Here is a 23191-nt window from a genome sequence, read left to right as displayed (position 1 = left end):
GCACAGAGCACTGCTGCCGCACCAGCTGGGATGGGATTTTCAGGGGCTGACAATGTGACATGTCACCCACAAACAATTCCAGCAAAATCTGCTCTCCAATATGGTGCTCATTCCCTTCTGAGTTCTGCCATGCACCCAAACAGTAGTATTCTCCCACACATGGGGTACCGGCGAGCTCAGGAGAAACTGCACAACAAACTGTATGGAGCAATTTCTCCTGTTACCCTTATGAAAATGCAAAATATGGAGCTCAAAAGATTTGTGAAAAATCTTATTTTTTTATTGCCACGGCTCTACGATATAAACTTCTGTGAAGAACCTGTGGGTTCAAGGTGCTCAATACACATCTGGATAAGTTCCCTAGGGGGTCTAGTTTCCAAAATGGGGTCCCTTGTTGGGGGTCTCCACTGTTTAGGCACATCAGGGGCTCTCCAAACGTGACATGGCAACAGCTAATTATTCCAGCATATTTTACATTCAAAAAGTCAAATGGCGCTCCTTCCCTTCCGAGCCCTGCCGTGCACCCAGACAGTAGATTTCCCCCACTTATGGGGTATCGGCATGCTCAGGAGAAATTCTAAAACAAAATGTATAATCCATTTTCTCCTGTTACCCTTGCAAAAGTAAAAAAAAATTAGGTGCAAATGAAAATTTGTGTGAAAGTTTATTATTTCCTTCCACATTCCATTCATTCCTGTGAAGCACCTGAAGGGTTAATAAACTTCTTGAATGTGGTTTTGAGCACCTTGAGGGGTGCAGTCTTTAGAATGGGGTCACTTTTGGGTATTTTCTGTCATATTGACCCCCCAAACTCACTTAAAATGTGAAGTGGTCCCTAAAAAAATGGTTTTGTAAATTTTGTTGTAAAAATGAGAAATCGCTGTTTAACTTTTAACCCTTATAACTTACTAACCAAAAAATTTGATATAGTTGATATAGAGGCTACTGCGCAGGAACCGCCATCACCAGTGACATTTTGCTGGATGTAATTTTTTTCTAAGCTTCACAATAGTCACAATAGTATCAACAATAATATCAACACTATTATATGCATTATGTAAAAATGGGGGGCAGGTCAGTGAGGTGTCAGCGACCTGTCATAAGCCAATACAGATGAATATGTAATCAGAGCACCACATAAAGCCCTGCCCACAGCCCTACCCACAGCCCCGCCCACAGCCCCGCCCCAGAGCACGAGAATCTCATTACTGAAAACTACAAATACAGATTACACAACAGTAAACCAGAGTTGCCCTCATTTATGGTGGACCATTGGAGCTACTATGGATCCTGACCAGAAGATTAGAGAAAATAATATTGCTCCCCATTTCAGGAGAGATTGTGCAGTAATCTGAATTCCTTAGGATCAAAAACAATGTAATTGGCTGTAAGTTCTATAGAAAAGAGCTTTCAATGCCCAAAGTCATTTGAACAGTTTTGGGTGGAGGAGAATGTTGTGGTCTAGAGGCAAAATGGTGATCATGGTAATACGGCCGGACTACACCACCGATAAAGCAGCCACAGCCGGTGACTGAGAGGAATCTGTGACTTCTCTGCATTCAGTGGTTACTACTCACCTGGGTAGTCATATGTGGGAATCTCCTCTTTACACCACTCATCACCCCTCACATATGTCTCTGTAGTGTTAATATGGGTCAGATCTTCACCCTGAAACAAATATTGTAAAGTCACCGACAGATGGAGAAGTCCCATCTATGATCAGCTCTAATCCTGCCATCTCCACCGCTCTCATTACACAAGTATAAAACATAATACTGGTGGATAAAACAAGACTGAGCACAAGACCTTCACAGCCGTCTACACATCATAGGGGCGATCTCCTGACACCTTCTCTCCATCTACCTGATGATCCTGAGGAGCACTGGGATCTTCTTGGTTACAGTCCTGTGGAAGAAGAGGACGGGGACATCTCTCTGGCGTTGTCCTCTTACTGGATAGATCTGGAGGAAACACATACAGGGACTGAATTCATTCTCTAGATACAGATAATTATAGGCCGTGTGTATTTAGTCCTATTACCTGGAGATGTGAGGGGCTGGGGAACCTCCATTATGACGTTCTTGTACAAATCTCTGTGTCCTTCTAAATACTCCCACTCCTCCATGGAGAAATAGACGGCGACATCCTGACACCTTAGAGGAACCTGACACATACAATGATACCGTCATCCCCCGATCCCTTCATAGTGTTACTGTATAATGTCCCAGCATTCCCAGCAGTGTCACCTCTCCAGTCAGCAGCTCAATCATCTTGTAGGTGAGTTCTAGGATCTTCTGGTCATTGATGTCCTCATGGATCAGGGGCTGAGGTTGAGGCCCCGTGATTGGGCTCAGGAGTCTTCCCCATCCCTCAGACACAGGGTCCTGACAGCGATCACTAGAGGTCTTCTTCACCACTGTGTAATCCTGGTTATGGAGAGACACATTAATAAATCTCACTACAGACATTTCCAGAGTCCTCACCTCTCCAGTTCTGTCCATCTGTTATTCCCATAGATAAGAATGATGTAATGTGACGTCATCAGAATCTCTCACCTCTCCAGTGAGACGGAAGAGGATCTCTAGTGTGAGGTGTAATATCCTCTCCGCCATCTTGTCTCTGTCCATATCCATCCCTGATGGGTAAATCAGGAAAATTCTCTTCTGTAGAAGATCTTCCCTGAGAGGATCCGATATTGTAGAGACCTGAATGAGAAGAAGATGAGCCGATGTAACACCATAAGAATCCTGTGTAATAATACAATTACTGGAGATAATAAGGGAAACATATGAGGAGATTTATTATTTTACAGGGTTTAGTTTTCTTCCCTGACATCTACTAATAAAACCTATATATTTAGGCCACAGACAACAAGCAGTTTCCTCCTCGGAGTCGGCAGCTGAACACGTTCCTCATAGACTCATCTTCCATAACGCTAATTCTCGTCTCATTACCGACACTGGAATCGGCATTAGCGATACTGCAGGAGATATTCATTACACGCGACATGAGAAATAACTCCTTCATGATGAGGACGACATCTCCATCTTCTACTACGGCTCTAGAGACAGATTTGGCCAGAGTCGGTCACTGCCTCCATCCCCACCGGCCGTCTATATGAAGGTTTCCCGTCTTCCCCGCACTGGAATCTTCTGTCATGTTAGATAGACCAGAAAAAGCCATACACCTGACAAATGCTATTGAGAACTCTGCTATTAGAAGTGGAAAGGAAGAACAAAGACAAAAGAATCTAAATAATAAAAATATTGGAGAAAGAGAAACCAATCACAAACTAAAATGTTTCTATACTAATGCACAAAGCATGGGCAACAAACAAGGAGAATTGGAACTACTAACACAGGAAAAGAAATATGATGTCATTGGAATCACTGACACTTGGTGGGACAATACACATGATTGGAATACAAGACTAGAAGGATCCAACTTATTTGCAAGAAACAGACTTGTTAAACGAGGAGGAGGTGTCACATTGTATGTTAGAAACGCGTATATCTGCACAGAGATTGAAGCTTCAGAGACTGGGAGTTCTGTGGAAACTGTTTGGGTAAGAATACAAGTACAGAACAATGGAAAGGACACCATTGTAGGCATTTACTACAGGCCGCCTGTTCAAGCTGAAGATATGGATGAACTCTTTATGCATCAAATGGCCAAGTTCTCCAAAAAAATAGGTATTAGACCTACCGGTAATGATGTTTCCAGGAGTCCATCCTGACAGCACCATGGAGGACGTCCTCCTCCTTACAGGGACAGGAAAGCACACGAGAGGTTAAAAGCCCATGTCCCACCCCCTTTCCCTCAGTGATTTGACAAGTACCACAAGGTGGATGATACTAGAAACGGTTTAATGAAACGATCATATTACAGCATATGACATGACATAATACATTGTAGTATAACACAACCGGGAGGGAACTACCCGTGCTGTCAGGATGGACTCCTGGAAACATCATTACCGGTAGGTCTAATACCTATTTTCCAGGACGTCCACCTGACAGCACCATGGAGAGTACCAAAGCACCTCCTCAGGGTGGGATTACCGCCTGGAGAACTTTCCTCCCAAATGCGGTTTGTTGACCAGCTAACACATCTAGCTTGTAGTGTTTGCAGAAGGTATTAAGACTAGCCCAGGTTGCCGCTCGACAGATCTGATCAACTGACGCCCCTGCTCGGCCCATGAGGCCGATACCACCCTCGTAGAGTGGGCTTTTATGGAGTCTGGCGGGCTGGCGCCTTCAGCTTGGTAGGCATCCGAGATTACTGAGGTAATCCAACGCGCGATGGACGCCTTAGAGGCCTTCTTCCCCTTATTCTTACCCCCAAAGAGGACAAACAGGTTCGGGTCGACGTGCCAACTATTGGTGGCCTCTAAGTAGCCTATAACTGCGCGCCTCACGTCTAGCGAGTGGAGCCGCTGCTCCTTCTTATTTCGGGGGTTATCGCAGAAAGAGGGTAACACTACCTCCTGGTTCAGATTTTTTGTAGAGGCTACCTTCGGGGTAAATGCCGGGTCTAATCTTAGGATTATACGGTCCTCTCTTATCTGGAGGTATGGGTCCTTAGTGGATAGGGCCTGGATCTCCCCTATTCTTTTGGCCGTGGTAATGGCTACTAGGAAGGCCGTTTTACGAGTGAGAGCAGGGATGGTTATCTTCTCACTAAGGGCGAAAGTGTCTGAGCAGAGGAACCGAAGTACCAGGCCCAGGTCCCATGGCGGGGTGAGCTGCCTGATCGTGGGGCGCAGGCGCTGTGTGGCTTTTATAAACCTTATTACCCAGGGATGTGCAGCTAACTGGTAATCGAAGAAGGCGCTCAAAGCTGAAACCTGGACTTTTAGAGTGCTGGGCCTGAGGCCTTTGTTAAAACCTGCCTGCAGGAACCCTAGTATGTTAGGGAGATCAGGGGTGCCTGCCACGAGCTCGGACCTGCCCCCCTCCAGACAGAATTTTTTCCATATCTTCCGATAAATTGCCGACGTTACCGGCTTCCTACTGGCCTGAAGGGTGGAGATGACCTGATCCGACAGTCCTTTTGCCTTCAGGATGTCCCTCTCAGGATCCAAGCCGATAGATGGAGTCTTGCTGGGTCTGGGTGGTGGATCGGGCCCTGGTGGATGATGTTCTTCCACGGGGGTAATTCGACAGGGCCTTCTACTGCCATGGCTCCTAGAAGGGGAAACCAGCTTCTCCTCGGCCAGTACGGCACTATCATCATCACTCTTGCGTGGTCTTCGCGTATCTTCCTGAGCACTGCCGGTATGAGGGCCAGTGGTGGGAACGCATAAGAGAGGTATTCTCCCCAAGTCTGACTCAGGGCGTCTACGCCTTCTGGATGGTCCATCGGATTTAGGGAGTAGAATCTGGGAACCTTCGAGTTCTTCCGGCTTGCGAAAAGATCTATACTGGGGGTCCCCCAGCGCTGACAAAGCTGGTCGAAGATCTCTATGTTCAACTCCCACTCCGTCGGGTGGATCTGTTGTCTGCTCAGGTAGTCTGCCACTTCGTTTTGGGAACCTTATAGGTGTACCGCGGTCACGGATCGGACTGTTCGTTCTGCCCACGTGAATATCTTTTCCGCCAGTGCCTGTAGCGGTTGATGTCTGGTTCCTCCCTGGTGTTTCAGGAATGCCACTGTTGTTATATTGTCGGATAATATGCGGACATGACGACTCTTTAGTGCCGACCGGTTTCTTCGCAACGCTTCCCAGACCGCGAAGAGTTCCCTGAAATTGGAGGATCTGGCCTTGATGCTTGCTGGCCACTTCCCCTGGAAGATCTTTCCTTCTATGTGGGCTCCCCATCCCCACGCACTTGCGTCTGTGGTGACTACCACGTATGGAGAGGTTGTCCATTGCACGCCCACCTGAAGGTTCCTGGACTGTGTCCACCAGCGAAGGGACTCTTTCACTCGTTCTGGCAGCCTTAGGGGTTTGTCTAGCGACGCCTGACTTCTGTCCCACCTTGCGAGGATTTCTCTTTGTAACGATTGCGAGTGGAATTGGGCCCATCGGACACACTGGATGCAGGCCGTCATGAGGCCCAGGACCTCCATTGCTTCTCTTATGGAGCATTGACGCTTCAACAGGCCTCTGGTTCTGGCCTGAATGGTCTTCTGCTTCTGCTCGGGTAGCCATGATATTCTGTCGGCTGAGTCTAGGAGGACTCCCAGGAATACTTTTCTGGTGTCTGGTGTGAGGTCCGACTTCTCCCAGTTGATCACCCAGCCCAGGAACTCCATTACAGTAGTTGTTCGGATCCTGTCTCGGATGAGCGCTTCTTTGGATCTTGCCACCAGCAAGAAGTCGTCCAGGTATGGAACAATCACGATACCCTGATCTCTCAGGTAGGCCACCACCTCTACCACCAGTTTCGTAAAGATTCTGGGAGCTGAGGCCAGCCCGAATGGAAGACCCTGGAACTGGAAATGGCAGGTCCGGGCTGGTGAGCTGATCGCGAACCTTAGTAGGCTTTGGGAGGAGGGATGGATAGGGACCTGGTAGTATGCCTTTTTTAGGTCTAGGGTGCACATAACTGCGTCCCTGTCTATTAGGGGAATTGCGGACCGGATGGATTCCATCCGGAACCTCCTGTATCTGACCCAAGTATTTAGTGGCTTCAGGTTTATGATGGTGCGGGCCTCGCCTGATTGCTTTGTGATTGCAAACAGGGAAGAGTAGTGCCCTCTCCCTCTTTCTGACGGTGAAACTGGCATTATGACCCCTGAATTTAACATGTCCTGAAGATCCGACCACATTGCGGAGTCCTCCCGGATCATGGTGGGGGCAATATATCTGTCGGGGGGGGAGGTGAATAGAGCTCTATCCTGTAGCCTTCCCTGATGGTTCTGAGGACCCACTGATTGTTGGTGACTCGGGACCAGTTTGCTGCAAAGTGGCGAAGTCTCCCCCCAATGCCTATGGCGTCATTGTCTCCTCGACCTAGATGTTGATGCAAATGGGGGACCTCTGTTCCTCCCACCTTGGCTGAAGGGGCCTTTGTAGGAGCTTCTATTAGACCTCACCCGACCCCTAAACTCCGACTGTCCTCTGAAGAAGGAGCCTCTCCGAAAGGACTGGGGCCGCCTGGGTTTTCCCTCCGGGAATCCCTTATTCTTATCGGACACCAGCTCTAGGATATTATCAAGGGCTGGACCAAACACCCTCAGGCCTGAGAAAGGGATGGCACATAGCTTTGATTTAGAAGGGTTATCCCCCGACCAGGACTTAAGCCAGACTGCTCTCCGGGCCGCATTAGAGAGGGAGCTGTTTCTGGCCGCGAACCTTACTGATTCAGCCGACGAATCCGACAGGAATGCCGTGGCTGATTTTAAGAGAGGAAGAGATGCTAGTATCTCTGACCTCGGGGTCTTGTCGGTTAGGTGTTCCTCCAACTGCCCCATCCACAAGAACATAGACCTGGCCACCGAGGTGGCTGCTATGTTGGCTCTAATCAGGGCCGCCGACGTCTCCCATGCTCTTTTTAACAAGACGTCCGCCTTTCTATCCATCGGGTCTCGAAGACCTGATGAGTCCTCGGATGGGATAGCAGTCTTTTTAGTAACCTTGGCGACTGGGACATCTATCTTAGGGACTTCTTCCCACGCCCGAGTTTCCTTGGGATCGAAAGGCAGTCTATTTTTAAAGTCTCGGGAGAGTGTCAACCAACGTTCTGCTTACTTCCACTCCTCCTGGATCATTGCTTTGATATGTTCGCTTACAGGGAACACCACCTGTTTGCGGGACACCAGTCCTCCAAACATTAAGTCCTGTCTGGACTGTGGTTTAGGGACTTCTTCCATCTGCATGGTATTTCTGACTGCGTGAACCAGCTCGTCCGTATCCTCCAGTCTGAATAGGTACTTCCTGCTCTGATCCTGTCTATCCCCCAGGATCTCGCCTTCTTCCTCCTGGTCTGAGTCCCGGAAGTCGGATTCCTCACTAGGGCTCACTTCTGATACTGGATCAGGTTCCCACCTTGGACGCTTGCGACTTGGCCCAGGGCTGGGGGACTGACGCCGGGCTGTAGAGGCCTGAATCTCTTCCCTTATCAGCGACCTCATTTCGGAAAGGAGGGATGGCTGTTCCTCGCCTATGACCCTGGAGGTACAGGGTCCGCATAGGGTCTTGCAATAGGTGTCTGGCAGCTTTGCTCTGCACACCGGACATCTGACCGATTTGGAGGTGGCCTTTGCCGGATCCTTCCCCGAGGGGGATTCTGCCGGGATTCCCTTTTCCTAGTAATATAAGGGGCACCTATTCAGATCTGGGCTGCGGGGATGGGAGGGGAGGGTGGTCTGCGCTATGCGCACTTACCCCTCCACCGGCTGCAGCGTTGCCTTCCATCCTGCTCCAGGCTCAAGCTGCTGAGTATCCAATCACCGACAAATGCAGTCACACAGCCTAGAATGCCTGTGGCGACCCTGGAGGCGCTGTGGTCCAGGAGCGCACGCGCCCTGGATTTGAAACCGGCGTCTGACGTCACCGGATGTGACGCTGGTAAGCCGCGCCTCCACTTCCTGTCGGGCTTCTGCGCGCGACCGCGCTCGGTCCCCGGTGCCCGCCGCCTGCAGGGAAACCACCTCCCCGCCTGCCATGGCGTTCCGCTGGCGGCTCCCAGCGCGCCAGTCGTCGGCGCCATCCTGCGGGTACTCGGCCCGCCGCGGGGCCCGGCTCTCCTGCCCGGGTAGTCAGGCTGGCAGCCCCGATTGCGCCTTCTTCTGTCGGTGCCCGCTCGGCCAGCCGCCTGCGGGGAGCCGACCCGTCCTGGAGCCGAGAGCCTCCCACTGGGAGGAACGGCTCCCTCCAGGAGCGTCGTCCTGCTCCTGGCCTTTGGAGCAGAGGGACTCCCCATCGGGGAGTTTCGGCCCCGGGACCTCTTGACAGTGGAAGGATTGGACCGGCCGCACGATCCCCTGAGCCCCTCCGGTAAGCTCTCGTGTGTCCCTCCATGCAGGGACAGGAAAACACTGAGGGAAAGGGGGTGGGAAATGGGCTTTTAACCTCCCGTGTGCTTTCCTGTCCCTGTAAGGAGGAGGAGGACGTCCTCCATGGTGCTGTCAGGTGGACGTCCTGGAAATATGACATAGTTGTCATGGGAGATTTCAACTATCCAGACATTTGTTGGGAATCTCTCTCAGGCAAAACTAACAGGTCAAGGAAATTCTTATCCTCTCTTGCTGACAACTTTATCTTCCAAAACGTAGGGGAGAAAACAAGGGGAACTGCTACCTTGGACCTAATCCTTATAAACAGGGAGGAAATGGTTGAGGAGGTAAAAGTGGCTGGGATCTTAGGAGGTAGCGACCATGCTATTTTAGAATTTTGGATAACTAGAGGAGGAAGACCTGTGAAGACTCAGACGTCAAGGTTAGATTTCAGAAAGGCAGATTTTAAGGGATTCAGAAAGAGAATTGGTGGGATCCAATGGCTGGATATCCTTAAAGACAAAAATGTCCAGGAAGGATGGGAAATCTTGAAAAATGAAATTCTCAAAGCACAATTGTTAACAATTCCAAAAAGAGGGAAGAATAGGAAGCATTTAAGGAAGCCGATGGATGAACACAGAACTTAAGCACATGCTAAAAAGGAAGAAAAAAATGTTTATAAAATGGAAAGAGGGAGGCATATCTAAAGAAGAATATAATGCTGTCTGCAGAACCTGCAGGGCACAAATCAGATTAACTAAAGCTGACAATGAATTGAGGCTTGCAAGAGATGTCAAAAGCAGTAATAAAGGATTGTGGGGATATGTCAAAAGTAAAAGAAAAGTCAAAGATGCTATAGGATTTTTACAGGATGAAAATGATGAAATGGTAAGACAGGATGTTGAGAAGGCCGAACTTTTAAATTCCTATTTTGCATTTGTTTTCTCTCAGAAAGGAAATGTAACATCAACTGTTCTTCACTGTCCTATTAAGGGAATAGAAGAATCCAGGATATCTATAAACAGAAAGATAGTGAGGAAACACTTAGGCTGGTTTCACATTTGCGTTTTTTAGCGCTGGAAAAAAACGCATACCTGCGCATGCGTTTTTTCCCCTATATTTAACATGGGTGCGCATACCTGCGCACTGGTCAGCGCATGTATGCGATTTTCATGCGCTGCGTTTTTTTGGGGTGTGCGTTGGTATTTTCCAGACGCAGCATGTTGCATTTTTTGGCCCTTGAAAAAAGCGCATGCGCACGTATGCGCACGTTTTGCGCTAAAAATGGCCATTATAGCCTATGGATGCGCATACGTGCGCACTGGCATGCGCAGGTATGCGTTTTTTTAGCGCTGCGTTTTTTTGGTGGTGTCCACTTGTTGTCCTAGTTATAATCTTCTAAAGTCAAAAAAAAAAAGTCTATATAAAGGAGGTGCCTGCCAAAACTCTGCCACTACTACACTGACAGACTGAAGAGCAGACAGTCAACCAAGAGCCCATCTGATCAGCGAAGAATGTGAGTATATTACATTATATGCCTGTCCTTTTAAATTATGTATGTACTAATGATTTTTATTATTTTTACATGCAGTATGTCTTCAGAATCAGAGTATTCCCCATCGCGGCAGGAATTGGCGCAAGCAGACCGTGAGGTGATTATTTTTGTGCATCTGGTAAGTATATCTGCTGCTTCTCCAAATCTCTTACGTTTTTTTCAACTTTTTTAAGACATCGTCATCATCCTCTTCTGTGGACGGGACTAGTGAGGGCGAAGAGCAGGAGCAGCGAAGCCAAGTCCCGGTGGTGATACGGAATGTAAGTATCAAATGATTTGTAATGTTCTTTATTTTTTATCTTCTATTTTTACTCTTTTTTATGTTTCTTTTTTTGTAACTTTTTATTCAATTTAAATTGGATTATTCTAATGAATGTGTTTTGTCTAGGTTCCACAACGAGATGAAGACGTGTACCTGGATAATGAGCAGCTCATCAGCCTGGTCCAGGAGCATTCGCCGTTGTGGGACAGCCGTGACCGGCTGCAAAAGGACATTGTGGTGACCCGGCGGCTATGGAATGAGGTGGCCGCAGCGTTGATGGATGGCTGGGACAGCGCCACAGCATCCTACAAAAAGGCGTTTAGTGAGTATTTCCCTGCTCTGTATTGTGCCGCAGTGACTGTTGTCCTTGACGGCACTGTTGGGTTTCGTGCTAGGTGTATTCTAGCAGGAAACCCAACAGTGTCATCGTGGTCTACAGTGACTGCTTTGAGTATTGTATTGCTACATTGTGCCGCAGTGACTGTTGTCCTTGACGGCACTGTTGGGTTTCGTGCTAGGTGTATTCTAGCAGGAAACCCAACAGTGTCATCGTGGTCTACAGTGACTGCTTTGAGTATTGTATTGCTACATTGTGCCACAGTGACTGTTGTCCTTGACGGCACTGTTGGGTTTCGTGCTAGGTGTATTCTAGCAGGAAACCCAACAGTGTCATCGGGGTCTACAGTGACTGCTTTGAGTATTGTATTGCTACATTGTGCCGCAGTGACTGTTGTCCTTGACGGCACTGTTGGGTTTCGTGCTAGGTGTATTCTAGCAGGAAACCCAACAGTGTCATCGTGGTCTACAGTGACTGCTTTGAGTATTGTATTGCTACATTGTGCCGCAGTGACTGTTGTCCTTGACGGCACTGTTGGGTTTCGTGCTAGGTGTATTCTAGCAGGAAACCCAACAGTGTCATCGTGGTCTACAGTGACTGCTTTGAGTATTGTATTGCTACATTGTGCCGCAGTGACTGTTGTCCTTGACGGCACTGTTGGGTTTCGTGCTAGGTGTATTCTAGCAGGAAACCCAACAGTGTCATCGTGGTCTACAGTGACTGCTTTGAGTATTGTATTGCTACATTGTGCCGCAGTGACTGTTGTCCTTGACGGCACTGTTGGGTTTCGTGCTAGGTGTATTCTAGCAGGAAACCCAACAGTGTCATCGGGGTCTACAGTGACTGCTTTGAGTATTGTATTGCTACATTGTGCCGCAGTGACTGTTGTCCTTGACGGCACTGTTGGGTTTCGTGCTAGGTGTATTCTAGCAGGAAACCCAACAGTGTCATCGGGGTCTACAGTGACTGCTTTGAGTATTGTATTGCTACATTGTGCCGCAGTGACTGTTGTCCTTGACGGCACTGTTTTTTTTATCAACAGTGGACAAAGTCCGAACACGTTGGCGTTCGATCAAGGACCGCTTCAACAGTGATGTTCGTGCTGAGGGCCAGGTTCGCAGTGGATCTGCGTCAAGGACCAGAACTAGATACCGTCACTATAACGCGTTGCAGTTCCTAAGACCGGTCCTTGCCACGAGATCGTAAGTATTATAAATTTTGGGTTTTTATTTTTATTAATCTGTGTTTTTCTAATCCACAGCTGATGCTTCTTGTAAAGGCATGGTAGTAATGATTTTCCTTTCTTCAACAGCACCTGGAGCAGCACCCTGCAACCTGGCCCTGGAGCGGTCCTTCCTCGGACGTCCTCTGACCCGTCCCAGCCATCCGACAGCCAGGAAGCACCTTGCAGGTCAACCACACACACAGCTGGTGACCAGGAAGCTGGGCCATCAGGTGTTCCCCTGTCCCAGGTCTCTGCCACTGGTTATGCGGGCACTACCCGCCAGCGGCAGAGGGCCTTGGACAGGAATGTCTTGCCCGAGTTTATGCATTTGAGCGAGACATTTAATTCCAGCCTCAAGTCACTGTCCGACAGAGTTGAAAGCGGTTTTGCACTCATGGAACGTGGTTTTAACCACTTTGAACACCGCTTCAATTCTGTAGAACAGCGCCTTGACCGTCTGGAGGCCGACCTCAACAGACCAGCACACCATTTTTTTAGTAAGATTGAAAAGGGCATGGCGGAACACCTTAGTCCTGATCAACAGCTGAATGTGCTGCAGGCCTGCAACAATGCTTTCTTGCAGGCTATGCAGCATAATCGGTACGGTCAGCAGTCAGTGGTGTCCTTTCCACCTGTGCCACCATTGACTCGCTTCACCTCACTACCGACTTGTGCTGCATACCACTGCACGGACACCTCTATTCAAAGCCAGGACACCCACCGTTACACCACCACAAGTCTGAGTGCAGCTGGTCACTTCACCGACACCACCATGGCAAGCGCTGCTCCTGTCTGGAGCACCACCGCCACTCCCATGCATGCGTGGAGCTCAGCCACCACTAGGCAAACATGGAACAGCCCTGCCGCTACTACAACGTGTAGTAGCCCTGCCACCACCACTCTGCAAACCTGGACCATCACTGCCGCCACCAGTCCTCCTGCAAGGACGAGCACTGACAACGAAGAGCAGCAGCAGCAGCCACCTCAGCAGCAGCTCCAGCCACCTCATCAGCAGCCACCTCAGCAGCAGCAGCCACCTCAGCAGCAGCAGCCACCTCAGCAGCAGCTGCAACCACCTCAGCAGCAGCTGCAACCACCTCAGCAGCAGCAGCCACCTCAGCAGCAGCAGCCACCTCAGCAGCAGTCGCCACCTCAGCAGCAGCCGCCACCTTAGCAGCAGCAGCCGCCACCTCAGCAGCAGCAGCAGCAGCCACACCTGCAGACGGGGGACCTAAACTCAATATTTGCCCCTACTTCAAGGCGAAATCCATCAAGGCGGGCATTGGGCCAAAGTCGGTCCAGGCACACAAGCCTACGGCGACATGCCATTACAACTAATGTACCTGAACAGATTTCCTCTCCTCCAAGTGTTCCTAGTTTGATTCCCTTAACTGGACTACCTTCCCCCACAAGTTTTGTTGCCCCTTCCCCTCAAACACCGTCTTCAACAGCAAGTGTTGCATATTCCCTGCACACCCCCAAATTGAAACCATCTGCCCCCAAACGCCGGAAAAAATAATTTTTTGGTTTATTTTTGTGATAAAAAATAAATTTACATTTGTGGTTCACCATTACTAAGTTTCATTAATGTTGTTTGCGCCGCTCACACACACTGATGGGTAAATACATGTTAAAAACCAACCCAAGGCCTAGTATAGTCATATGTGAAATAACACGGACTAGTATAGTCATACCAAGGCCTAGTGTAATAACTCGAGTTTTACCAACTTGGATCTGGTTTCATGAAAAACAAACTGTTGAAACTTGTCTTAAAAATAAGTTTCTTTCTAGTTTCACCAGTTTGTTTTTTGTGAAACAAGATGCTAGTTGTTAAAAATCGAGTTATTACAGTAGGCCTTGGTATGACTATACTAGGCCGTGGTATTTCACATATGACTATACTAGTAGGCCCAAGGCCTACTATACTCATATTTGAAATACCACGGCCTAGTATAGTCATTCAAAGGCCTAGTGTAATAACTCTAGTTTTACCAACTAGAATCTGTTTTCATGAAAAACAAACTGTTGAAAATTATAAGTTTCTTTCTAGTTTCACCAGTTTGTTTTTTGTGAAACAAGATGCTAGTTGTTAAAAATCGAGTTATTACAGTAGGCCTGGTATGACTATACTAGGCCGTGGTATTTCACATATGACTATACTAGTAGGCCCAAGGCCTACTATACTCATATTTGAAATACCACGGCCTAGTATAGTCATTCCAAGGCCTAGTGTAATAACTCTAGTTTTACCAACTAGAATCTGTTTTCATGAAAAACAAACTGTTGAAAATTATAAGTTTCTTTCTAGTTTCACCAGTTTGTTTTTTGTGAAACAAGATGCTAGTTGTTAAAAATCGAGTTATTACAGTAGGCCTTGGTATGACTATACTAGGCCGTGGTATTTCACATATGACTATACTAGTAGGCCCAAGGCCTACTATACTCATATGTGAAATACCACGGCCTAGTATAGTCATTCCAAGGCCTAGTGTAATAACTCTAGTTTTACCAACTAGAATCTGTTTTCATGAAAAACAAACTGTTGAAAATTATAAGTTTCTTTCTAGTTTCACCAGTTTGTTTTTTGTGAAACAAGATGCTAGTTTTTAAAAATCGAGTTATTACAGTAGGCCTTGGTATGACTATACTAGGCCGTGGTATTTCACATATGACTATACTAGTAGGCCCAAGGCCTACTATACTCATATTTGAAATACCACGGCCTAGTATAGTCATTCAAAGGCCTAGTGTAATAACTCTAGTTTTACCAACTAGAATCTGTTTTCATGAAAAACAAACTGTTGAAAATTATAAGTTTCTTTCTAGTTTCACCAGTTTGTTTTTTGTGAAACAAGATGCTAGTTGTTAAAAATCGAGTTATTACAGTAGGCCTTGGTATGACTATACTAGGCCGTGGTATTTCACATATGACTATACTAGTAGGCCCAAGGCCTACTATACTCATATTTGAAATACCACGGCCTAGTATAGTCATTCAAAGGCCTAGTGTAATAACTTGTAAGTTGGAATGGAGCAGATTACATTCATCCACTCAATGCTGACTTGTATTCCCCATGGACTTTCATTGGGGTTGGGTTTTGAGGGTTGTGTTTTGAGAAAATCACATACTTTGTTTTCAACTAGTTGCACAATTTTCTCTTGAAAAAAAATGGTTTCCTGATTCATGGCCTGCAGCTTTGCTCGTTCCAATATATTTCACGCAGACTAGCAATGCTGCATTTTAACTCATATGTGTATTTGCCTGCCCAGGTGTGTGAACATCAAAAAATTCAGTTATACATGGGAAGTTTATTAAATTGGAGTTTAAAAAATATAGTGCACTCAGTAATGGTATCAAATAAGGTTTTTTATTACCATAAACAAACAAAAATATTACACCATTTCATCTTGCCAGTGCACCCGTCCTACATCAGAAATAAAGTAGGCCGCAAATTGGTCCCTCATTTGGCCAACTTCAACGGATGACCTGAGAGTGTGCTGAGTGAATTCCGGCAATGGGTTAGGAGCATCATCGTCCAGTTCAAAGGTCGGGTGCTCTTTAGCCATCACAAAGTTATGTAGAACCACACAGGCCTTCACCACCTCATCGACTGTTTCAAGTTTAAGATTAATGGCCGTGCCCAGAATTCGCCATCTGGAAACAAGAATCCCAAAAGCACACTCGACAGTTCTTCTGGCCCTGGTCAGCCTGTAATTAAATATTTTTTTGGTGTGGTCCAAGTCCCGGCTGGAGTAGGGTTTCAGTAAGTTTCCGCACATTTGAAAAGCCTCATCGCCAACCATTACAAAGGGCAGTGGCGGAGCTTCGGTGTGAGGAAGAGGCCGTGGCATAGGGAAATTAAATTGGTTGCCATACAACCTCCGGCCCATGTCTGAGTTTTTAAAAGCCTGTGAGTCATTACCACGGCCAAATGCTCCAATGTCCACTGCTACAAACATACATCCGGCATCCGCATTCGCAATGAGTACTATTGAAAAGTACTTTTTGTAATTATAGTACTCAGATCCCGTTCTTTGGGGTTTGATGATCCGTATGTGTTTACCATCAACAGCTCCCAAACAGTTGGGAAAATTGCATACTGTCCAGAATTTGTCAGCAATTTCCATCCACTTTTCAGCGGTGGGCAGGGGCATAAATTCTGGGCAAAGAACATTCCAGAGAGCCCGGCAGGTGTCAGCAACAATTCCAGACAAGGTAGAGATTCCAATACGGTACTGGAAGTGTAGTGAAGATAGGGTTTCTCCAGTCGCCAGGAATCTGTGAACAGACAAAGAAGTAAAATTAATATTTATGTATATTATTTTAAAAAACTATAAAATAAAATATTAGTACATTCACGAAAACTAATTACCCACGGTTTTGAATACTAAATTTAAAAAAAAACCATCAGACCGCACCCCTTGGTTTTTAAAACATACCGTAATGTCACCAGTAGCCGTTCCTCAGGAGGAATCGCACGACGGAGCTGTGTGTCCTGTCTCCGGATGGATTGTTGGACACGAGCAAGCAAATCCATGAAACTTTCGTGGGACATCCGGATATAATCTGTAAATTTCTCCGGGTTTGACTGGAGCTCGCTGTAGAGGGTGTGGTATGCCCCACGGCTCTCCCGGAGTTCAACAATCGGATGTATCCACATACGCCGCCGTCTTCGCTGCCTCTCTCTCTTCCTTTGTTCATGGCAAGCAACTGCATACGCCTGAGCCATCGCGATGTCCAAATCCAAGTTGAAGTGAAAACTCTTCCAGCGCAGATCCATGGTCACGAGAAGAATCAAGCAAATGTGAAGAATACTGTAGACAGGGTCTATATATTAACATACCACACCCACAATGAAGTCCCATTGGTCTTGTGTGTTGTTGAATGGTTGTTTTTTCATTTTTGTGGGGTTTTTCCAAAATCTGTAAAAAAACGCAAACGCACAAAAAACGCATACAAACGCGCAAAAACGCTGCGTTTTTTTCCTGCATGCGCACAAAAATGCTTGAAAAAAACGCAGCGTTTGTATGCATTTGTATGCGTTTTTTTAATGCGTTTTTTTGCGGGAAAAACGCGCTGCAAAAAAAAGCAAGTGTGAAACTAGCCTTAGCTAACCTAAATGAATTCAAGTCTCCAGGTCCAGATGAATTACACCCCAGAGTACTGAAGGAGATAGCAGAGGAAATTTTTGAACCCCTCTCCATAATCTTTGAAAATTCTTGGAGAACAGGAGAAGTCCCAGAAGACTGGAGAAGAGCAAATGTTGTTCCTATCTTCAAGAAGGGGAAGAAGGTGGACCCAGGCAACTATAGGCCGGTGAGTCTGACTTCCATACCAGGAAAGATCTTTGAACAAATTATTAAACAACATGTATGTTTGTACCTGGATAAGAATGAAGTGATTAAACAGAGTCAGCATGGGTTTGTAACTAATAAGTCATGTCAGACTAACTTAATTTCCTTCTATGATGGAATCACTGATTGGGTGGATCAAGGAAATGCTGTAGATATAGTATATCTTGACTTCAGCAAAGCATTTGACAAAGTATCTCATACAATCCTTATTGAAAAAATGACTAAGTATGGAATGGACAAGGCAACTGTTAGGTGGATTCATTACTGGCTTGGTGATCGGACCCAAAGAGTGGTCGTAAATGGCTGCACATCCAGTTGGAAGAATGTCTCAAGTGGGGTACCACAGGGCTCTGTCCTGGGCCCTGTATTGTTCAACATCTTTATCAACGATTTAGATGAAGGAATTGAGGGTAAACTGATTAAATTTGCTGATGACACAAAGCTAGGAGGGATAGCTAATACTAGAGAAGAGAGAGAGAGGATTCAAAAAGATATAAATAAACTGGAGAAGTGGGCAGCAACTAACAGAATGGTTTTTAACAGGGAAAAATGCAAAGTACTACATCTGGGCAATAAAAATGAAAAAAGCATATATAGAATGGGAGGAGTAGGGCTAAGCAACAGCACATGTGAAAAAGACTTGGGTATACTAATAGATCACAGATTGAATATGAGTCAACAGTGTGATGCAGCAGCAAAAAAGGCAAATGCCACTTTAAATACCTTTTCTCATGATTTGATACACCTGGCTAAGAAGTTCAAAGCTCAATGAGGTTACAAAACCAATTTAGTGCTTCAGGAAGTCAGTAAAAAGTAGTTAGGAGTGTTCAAATCAAGAAAATGATAAGGGTGCCCATACATTTGCACCGGTCAAATTTTGTTTAAATGCAGATTGCACATTTTCTGTTAGTACAATAAACCTCATTTGAATCCAGAAATATAACTGAGTCCATCAGTTATTAGATATATGAAACTGAAATAGCTGTTGCAAAAACCAAAATTGTTATAAAGAAAAAAGGTTAACATTAATAGGGGTGCCCAAACTTTTACATATGACTGTATATAATGAGGCCCAGGCTTTACAGTGAAGGGACAGGTGTGAGGGCCTGTTCCCAGGAGCTACAGACTGAGGAAAGGGCTAAAAAGCCTTCACTAGACCCCTGTACAGCTGTATAATGAGGCCCAGGCTTTATAGTGAAGGGACAGGAGTTAGGGCCTGTGCCCAAGGAGCTACAGTCTGAGGAAAGGGCTAAAAAGCCTTCATTAGACCCCTGTACAGCTGTATAATGAGGTCCAGGCTTTATAGTGAAGGGACAGGAGTGAGGGCCTGTGCCCAGGAGCTACAGTCTGAGGAAAGGGCTAAAAAACCTTCACTAGACCCCTGTACAGCTGTACAATGAGGCCCAGGCTTTATAGTGAAGGGACAGGTGTGAGGGCCTGTTCCCAGGAGCTACAGACTGAGGAAAGGGCTAAAAAGCCTTCACTAGACCCCTGTACAGCTGTATAATGAGGCCCAGGCTTTATAGTGAAGGGACAGGAGTGAGGGCCTGTGCCCAGGAGCTACAGTCTGAGGAAAAGGCTAAAAAACCTTCACTAGACCCCTGTACAGCTGTATAATGAGGCCCAGGCTTTATAGTGAAGGGACAGGAGTGAGAGCCTGTGCCCAGGAGCTACAGTCTGAGGAAAAGGCTTAAAAAACCTTCACTAGACCCCTGTACAGCTGTATAATGAGGCCCAGGCTTTATAGTGAAGGGACAGGAGTGAGGGACTGTGCCCAGGAGCTACAGTCTGAGGAAAGGGCTAAAATGCCTTCACTAGACCCCTGTACAGTTGTATATTGAGGCCCAGGCTTTATAGTGAAGGGACAGGAGTGAGGGCCTGTTCCCAGGAGTTACAGACTGAGGAAAGGGCTAAAAAGCCTTCACTAGACCCCTGTGCAGCTGTATAATGAGGCCCAGGCTTCATAGTGAAGGGACAGGAGTGAGGGCCTGTTCCAAGGAGCTACAGTCTGAGGAAAGGGCTAAAAAGCCTTCACTAGACTCCTGTGCAGCTGTATAATGAGGCCCAGGCTTCATAGTGAAGGGACAGGAGTGAGGGCCTGATCCCAGGAGCTACAGTCTGAGGAGAGGGCTAAAAAGCCTTCACTAGACCCCTGTACAGCTGTATAATGAGGCCCAGGCTTTATAGTGAAGGGACAGGAGTGAGGGCCTGTTTCCAGGAGCTACAGTCTGAGGAAAGGGCTAAAAAGCCTTCACTAGACCCCTGTACAGCTGTATAATGAGGCCCAGGCTTTATAGTGAAGGGACAGGAGTGAGGGCCTGTGCCCAGGAGCTACAGTCTGAGGAAAGGGTTAAAAAGCCTTCACTAGAGCCCTGTACAGCTGTATAATGAGGCCCAGGCTTTACAGTGAAGGGACAGGAGTGAGGGCCTGTTCCCAGGAGCTACAGTCTGAGGAAAGGGCTAAAAAGCCTTCACTAGACCCCTGTACAGCTGTATAATGAGGCCCAGACTTTATAGTGAAGGGACAGGAGTGAGGGCCTGTTCCCAGGAGCTACAGTCTGAGGAAAGGGCTAAAAAGCCTTCACTAGACCCCTGTACAGCTGTATAATGAGGCCCAGGCTTTATAGTGAAGGGACAGGAGTGAGGGCCTGTTCCCAGGAGCTACAGTCTGAGGAAAGGGCTAAAAAGCCTTCACTAGACCCCTGTACAGCTGTATAATGAGGCCCAGGCTTTATAGTGAAGGGACAGGAGTGAGGGTCTGTGACCAGGAGCTACAGTCTGAGGAAAGGGCTAAAAAGCCTTCACTAGACCCCTGTACAGCTGTATAATGAGGCCCAGGCTTTATAGTGAAGGGACAGGAGTGAGGGCCTGTTCCCAGGAGCTACAGTCTGAGGAAAGGGCTAAAAAGCCTTCACTAGACCCCTGTACAGCTGTATAATGAGGCCCAGGCTTTATAGTGAAGGGACAGGAGTGAGGGTCTGTGACTAGGAGCTACAGTCTGAGGAAAGGGCTAAAAAGCCTTCACTAGACCCCTGTACAGCTGTATAATGAGGCCCAGGCTTTATAGTGAAGGGACAGGAGTGAGGGCCTGTTTCCAGGAGCTACAGTCTGAGGAAAGGGCTAAAAAGCCTTCACTAGACCCCTGTACAGCTGTATAATGAGGCCCAGGCTTTATAGTGAAGGGACAGGAGGGCCTGTGCCCAGGAGCTACAGTCTGAGGAAAGGGTTAAAAAGCCTTCACTAGAGCCCTGTACAGCTGTATAATGAGGCCCAGGCTTTACAGTGAAGGGACAAGAGTGAGGGCCTGTTCCCAGGAGCTACAGTCTGAGGAAAGGGCTAAAAAGCCTTCACTAGACCCCTGTACAGCTGTATAATGAGGCTCGGGCTCTATAGTGAAGGGACAGGAGTGAGGGCCTGTGCCCAGGAGCTACAGTCTGAGGAAAGGGTTAAAAAGCCTTCACTAGACCCCTGTACAGCTGTATAATGAGGCCCAGGCTTTTTAGTGAAGGGACAGGAGTGAGGGCCTGTTCCCAGGAGCTACAGTCTGAGGAAAGGGCTAAAAAGCCTTCACTAGACCCCTGTACAGCTGTATAATGAGGCCCAGACTTTATAGTGAAGGGACAGGAGTGAGGGCCTGTTCCCAGGAGCTACAGTCTGAGGAAAGGGCTAAAAAGCCTTCACTAGACCCCTGTACAGCTGTATAATGAGGCCCAGGCTTTATAGTGAAGGGACAGGAGTGAGGGCCTGTTCCCAGGAGCTACAGTCTGAGGAAAGGGCTAAAAAGCCTTCACTAGACCCCTGTACAGCTGTATAATGAGGCCCAGGCTTTATAGTGAAGGGACAGGAGTGAGGGTCTGTGACCAGGAGCTACAGTCTGAGGAAAGGGTTAAAAAGCCTTCACTAGACCCCTGTACAGCTGTATAATGAGGCCCAGGCTTTTTAGTGAAGGGACAGGAGTGAGGGCCTGTTCCCAGGAGCTACAGTCTGAGGAAAGGGCTAAAAAGCCTTCACTAGACCCCTGTACAGCTGTATAATGAGGCCCAGACTTTATAGTGAAGGGACAGGAGTGAGGGCCTGTTCCCAGGAGCTACAGTCTGAGGAAAGGGCTAAAAAGCCTTCACTAGACCCCTGTACAGCTGTATAATGAGGCCCAGGCTTTATAGTGAAGGGACAGGAGTGAGGGCCTGTTCCCAGGAGCTACAGTCTGCGGAAAGGGCTAAAAAGCCTTCACTAGACCCCTGTACAGCTGTATAATGAGGCCCAGGCTTTATAGTGAAGGGACAGGAGTGAGGGTCTGTGACCAGGAGCTACAGTCTGAGGAAAGGGCTAAAAAGCCTTCACTAGACCCCTGTACAGCTGTATAATGAGGCCCAGACTTTATAGTGAAGGGACAGGAGTGAGGGCCTGTTCCCAGGAGCTACAGTCTGAGGAAAGGGCTAAAAAGCCTTCACTAGACCCCTGTACAGCTGTATAATGAGGCCCAGACTTTATAGTGAAGGGACAGGAGTGAGGGTCTGTGACCAGGAGCTACAGTCTGAGGAAAGGGCTAAAAAGCCTTCACTAGACCCCTGTACAGCTGTATAATGAGGCCCAGGCTTTATAGTGAAGGGACAGGAGTGAGGGTCTGTGACCAGGAGCTACAGTCTGAGGAAAGGGCTAAAAAGCCTTCACTACACCCCTGTACAGCTGTATAATGAGGACCAGGCTTTATAGTGAAGGGACAGGAGTGAGGGCCTGTTCCCAGGAGCTACAGTCTGAGGAAAGGGCTAAAAAGCCTTCACTAGACCCCTGTACAGCTGTATAATGAGGCCCAGACTTTATAGTGAAGGGACAGGAGTGAGGGCCTGTTCCCAGGAGTTACAGTCTGAGGAAAGGGCTAAAAAGCCTTCACTAGACCCCTGTACAGCTGTATAATGAGGCCCAGGCTTTATAGTGAAGGGACAGGAGTGAGGGCCTGTGCCCAGGAGCTACAGACTGAGGAAAGGGCTAAAAAGCCTTCACTAGACCCCTGTACAGCTGTATAATGAGGCCCAGGCTTTATAGTGAAGGGACAGGAGTGAGGGCCTGTTCCCAGGAGCTACAGTCTGAGGAAAGGGCTAAAAAGCCTTCACTAGACCCCTGTACAGCTGTATAATGAGGCCCAGGCTTTATAGTGAAGGGACAGGAGTGAGGGCCTGTTCCCAGGAGCTACAGTCTGAGGAAAGGGCTAAAAAGCCTTCACTAGTCCCCTGTACAGCTGTATAATGAGGCCCAGGCTTTATAGTGAAGGGACAGGAGGGAGAAAAGTGGAGAAAGGAGCCAGAAGAGCCGGACTGCCCATCACTAACCTGTAGAGCCGCACTCCACATGTATGACTGCTCTGTGCACAGGACCTGTGATGAGGTCACAGGAGGGGAGGAGTCAGGGGTCACATGATCAGGGGCCTCAGTGTGTGCAGGACTCTGCTGTGCTGGTTGTCATGGTGCTGGATTTGGGGAAGTTTCTGTGTGGGGTCAGGAGGGGTTTACAGGGTGG

At 47.5% G+C, this 23191-nt stretch overlaps 1 protein-coding gene across 1 annotated transcript in view; it reads right to left on the bottom strand.

Annotated features, from left to right (window-relative positions):
* Positions 1-23191, bottom strand: part of LOC141077996 (uncharacterized) — a 91298-nt gene that overhangs the window by 30985 nt on the left and 37122 nt on the right. Inside the window, exon 8 of the mRNA XM_073564787.1 lies at positions 15299-15304. Coding sequence (XP_073420888.1) covers positions 15299-15304 — 6 coding nt within the window. The remainder of the gene's footprint in view (positions 1-15298; positions 15305-23191) is intronic.

This window comes from Dendrobates tinctorius, unplaced genomic scaffold (assembly GCF_039654945.1).
Source record: "Dendrobates tinctorius isolate UK_male_01 unplaced genomic scaffold, ASM3965494v1 ptg000489l, whole genome shotgun sequence".
NCBI lineage: Eukaryota > Metazoa > Chordata > Amphibia > Anura > Dendrobatidae > Dendrobates > Dendrobates tinctorius.
Note: the sequence above shows the minus strand (reverse complement) of the source record. Positions and strands in the feature narration are given on the sequence as shown.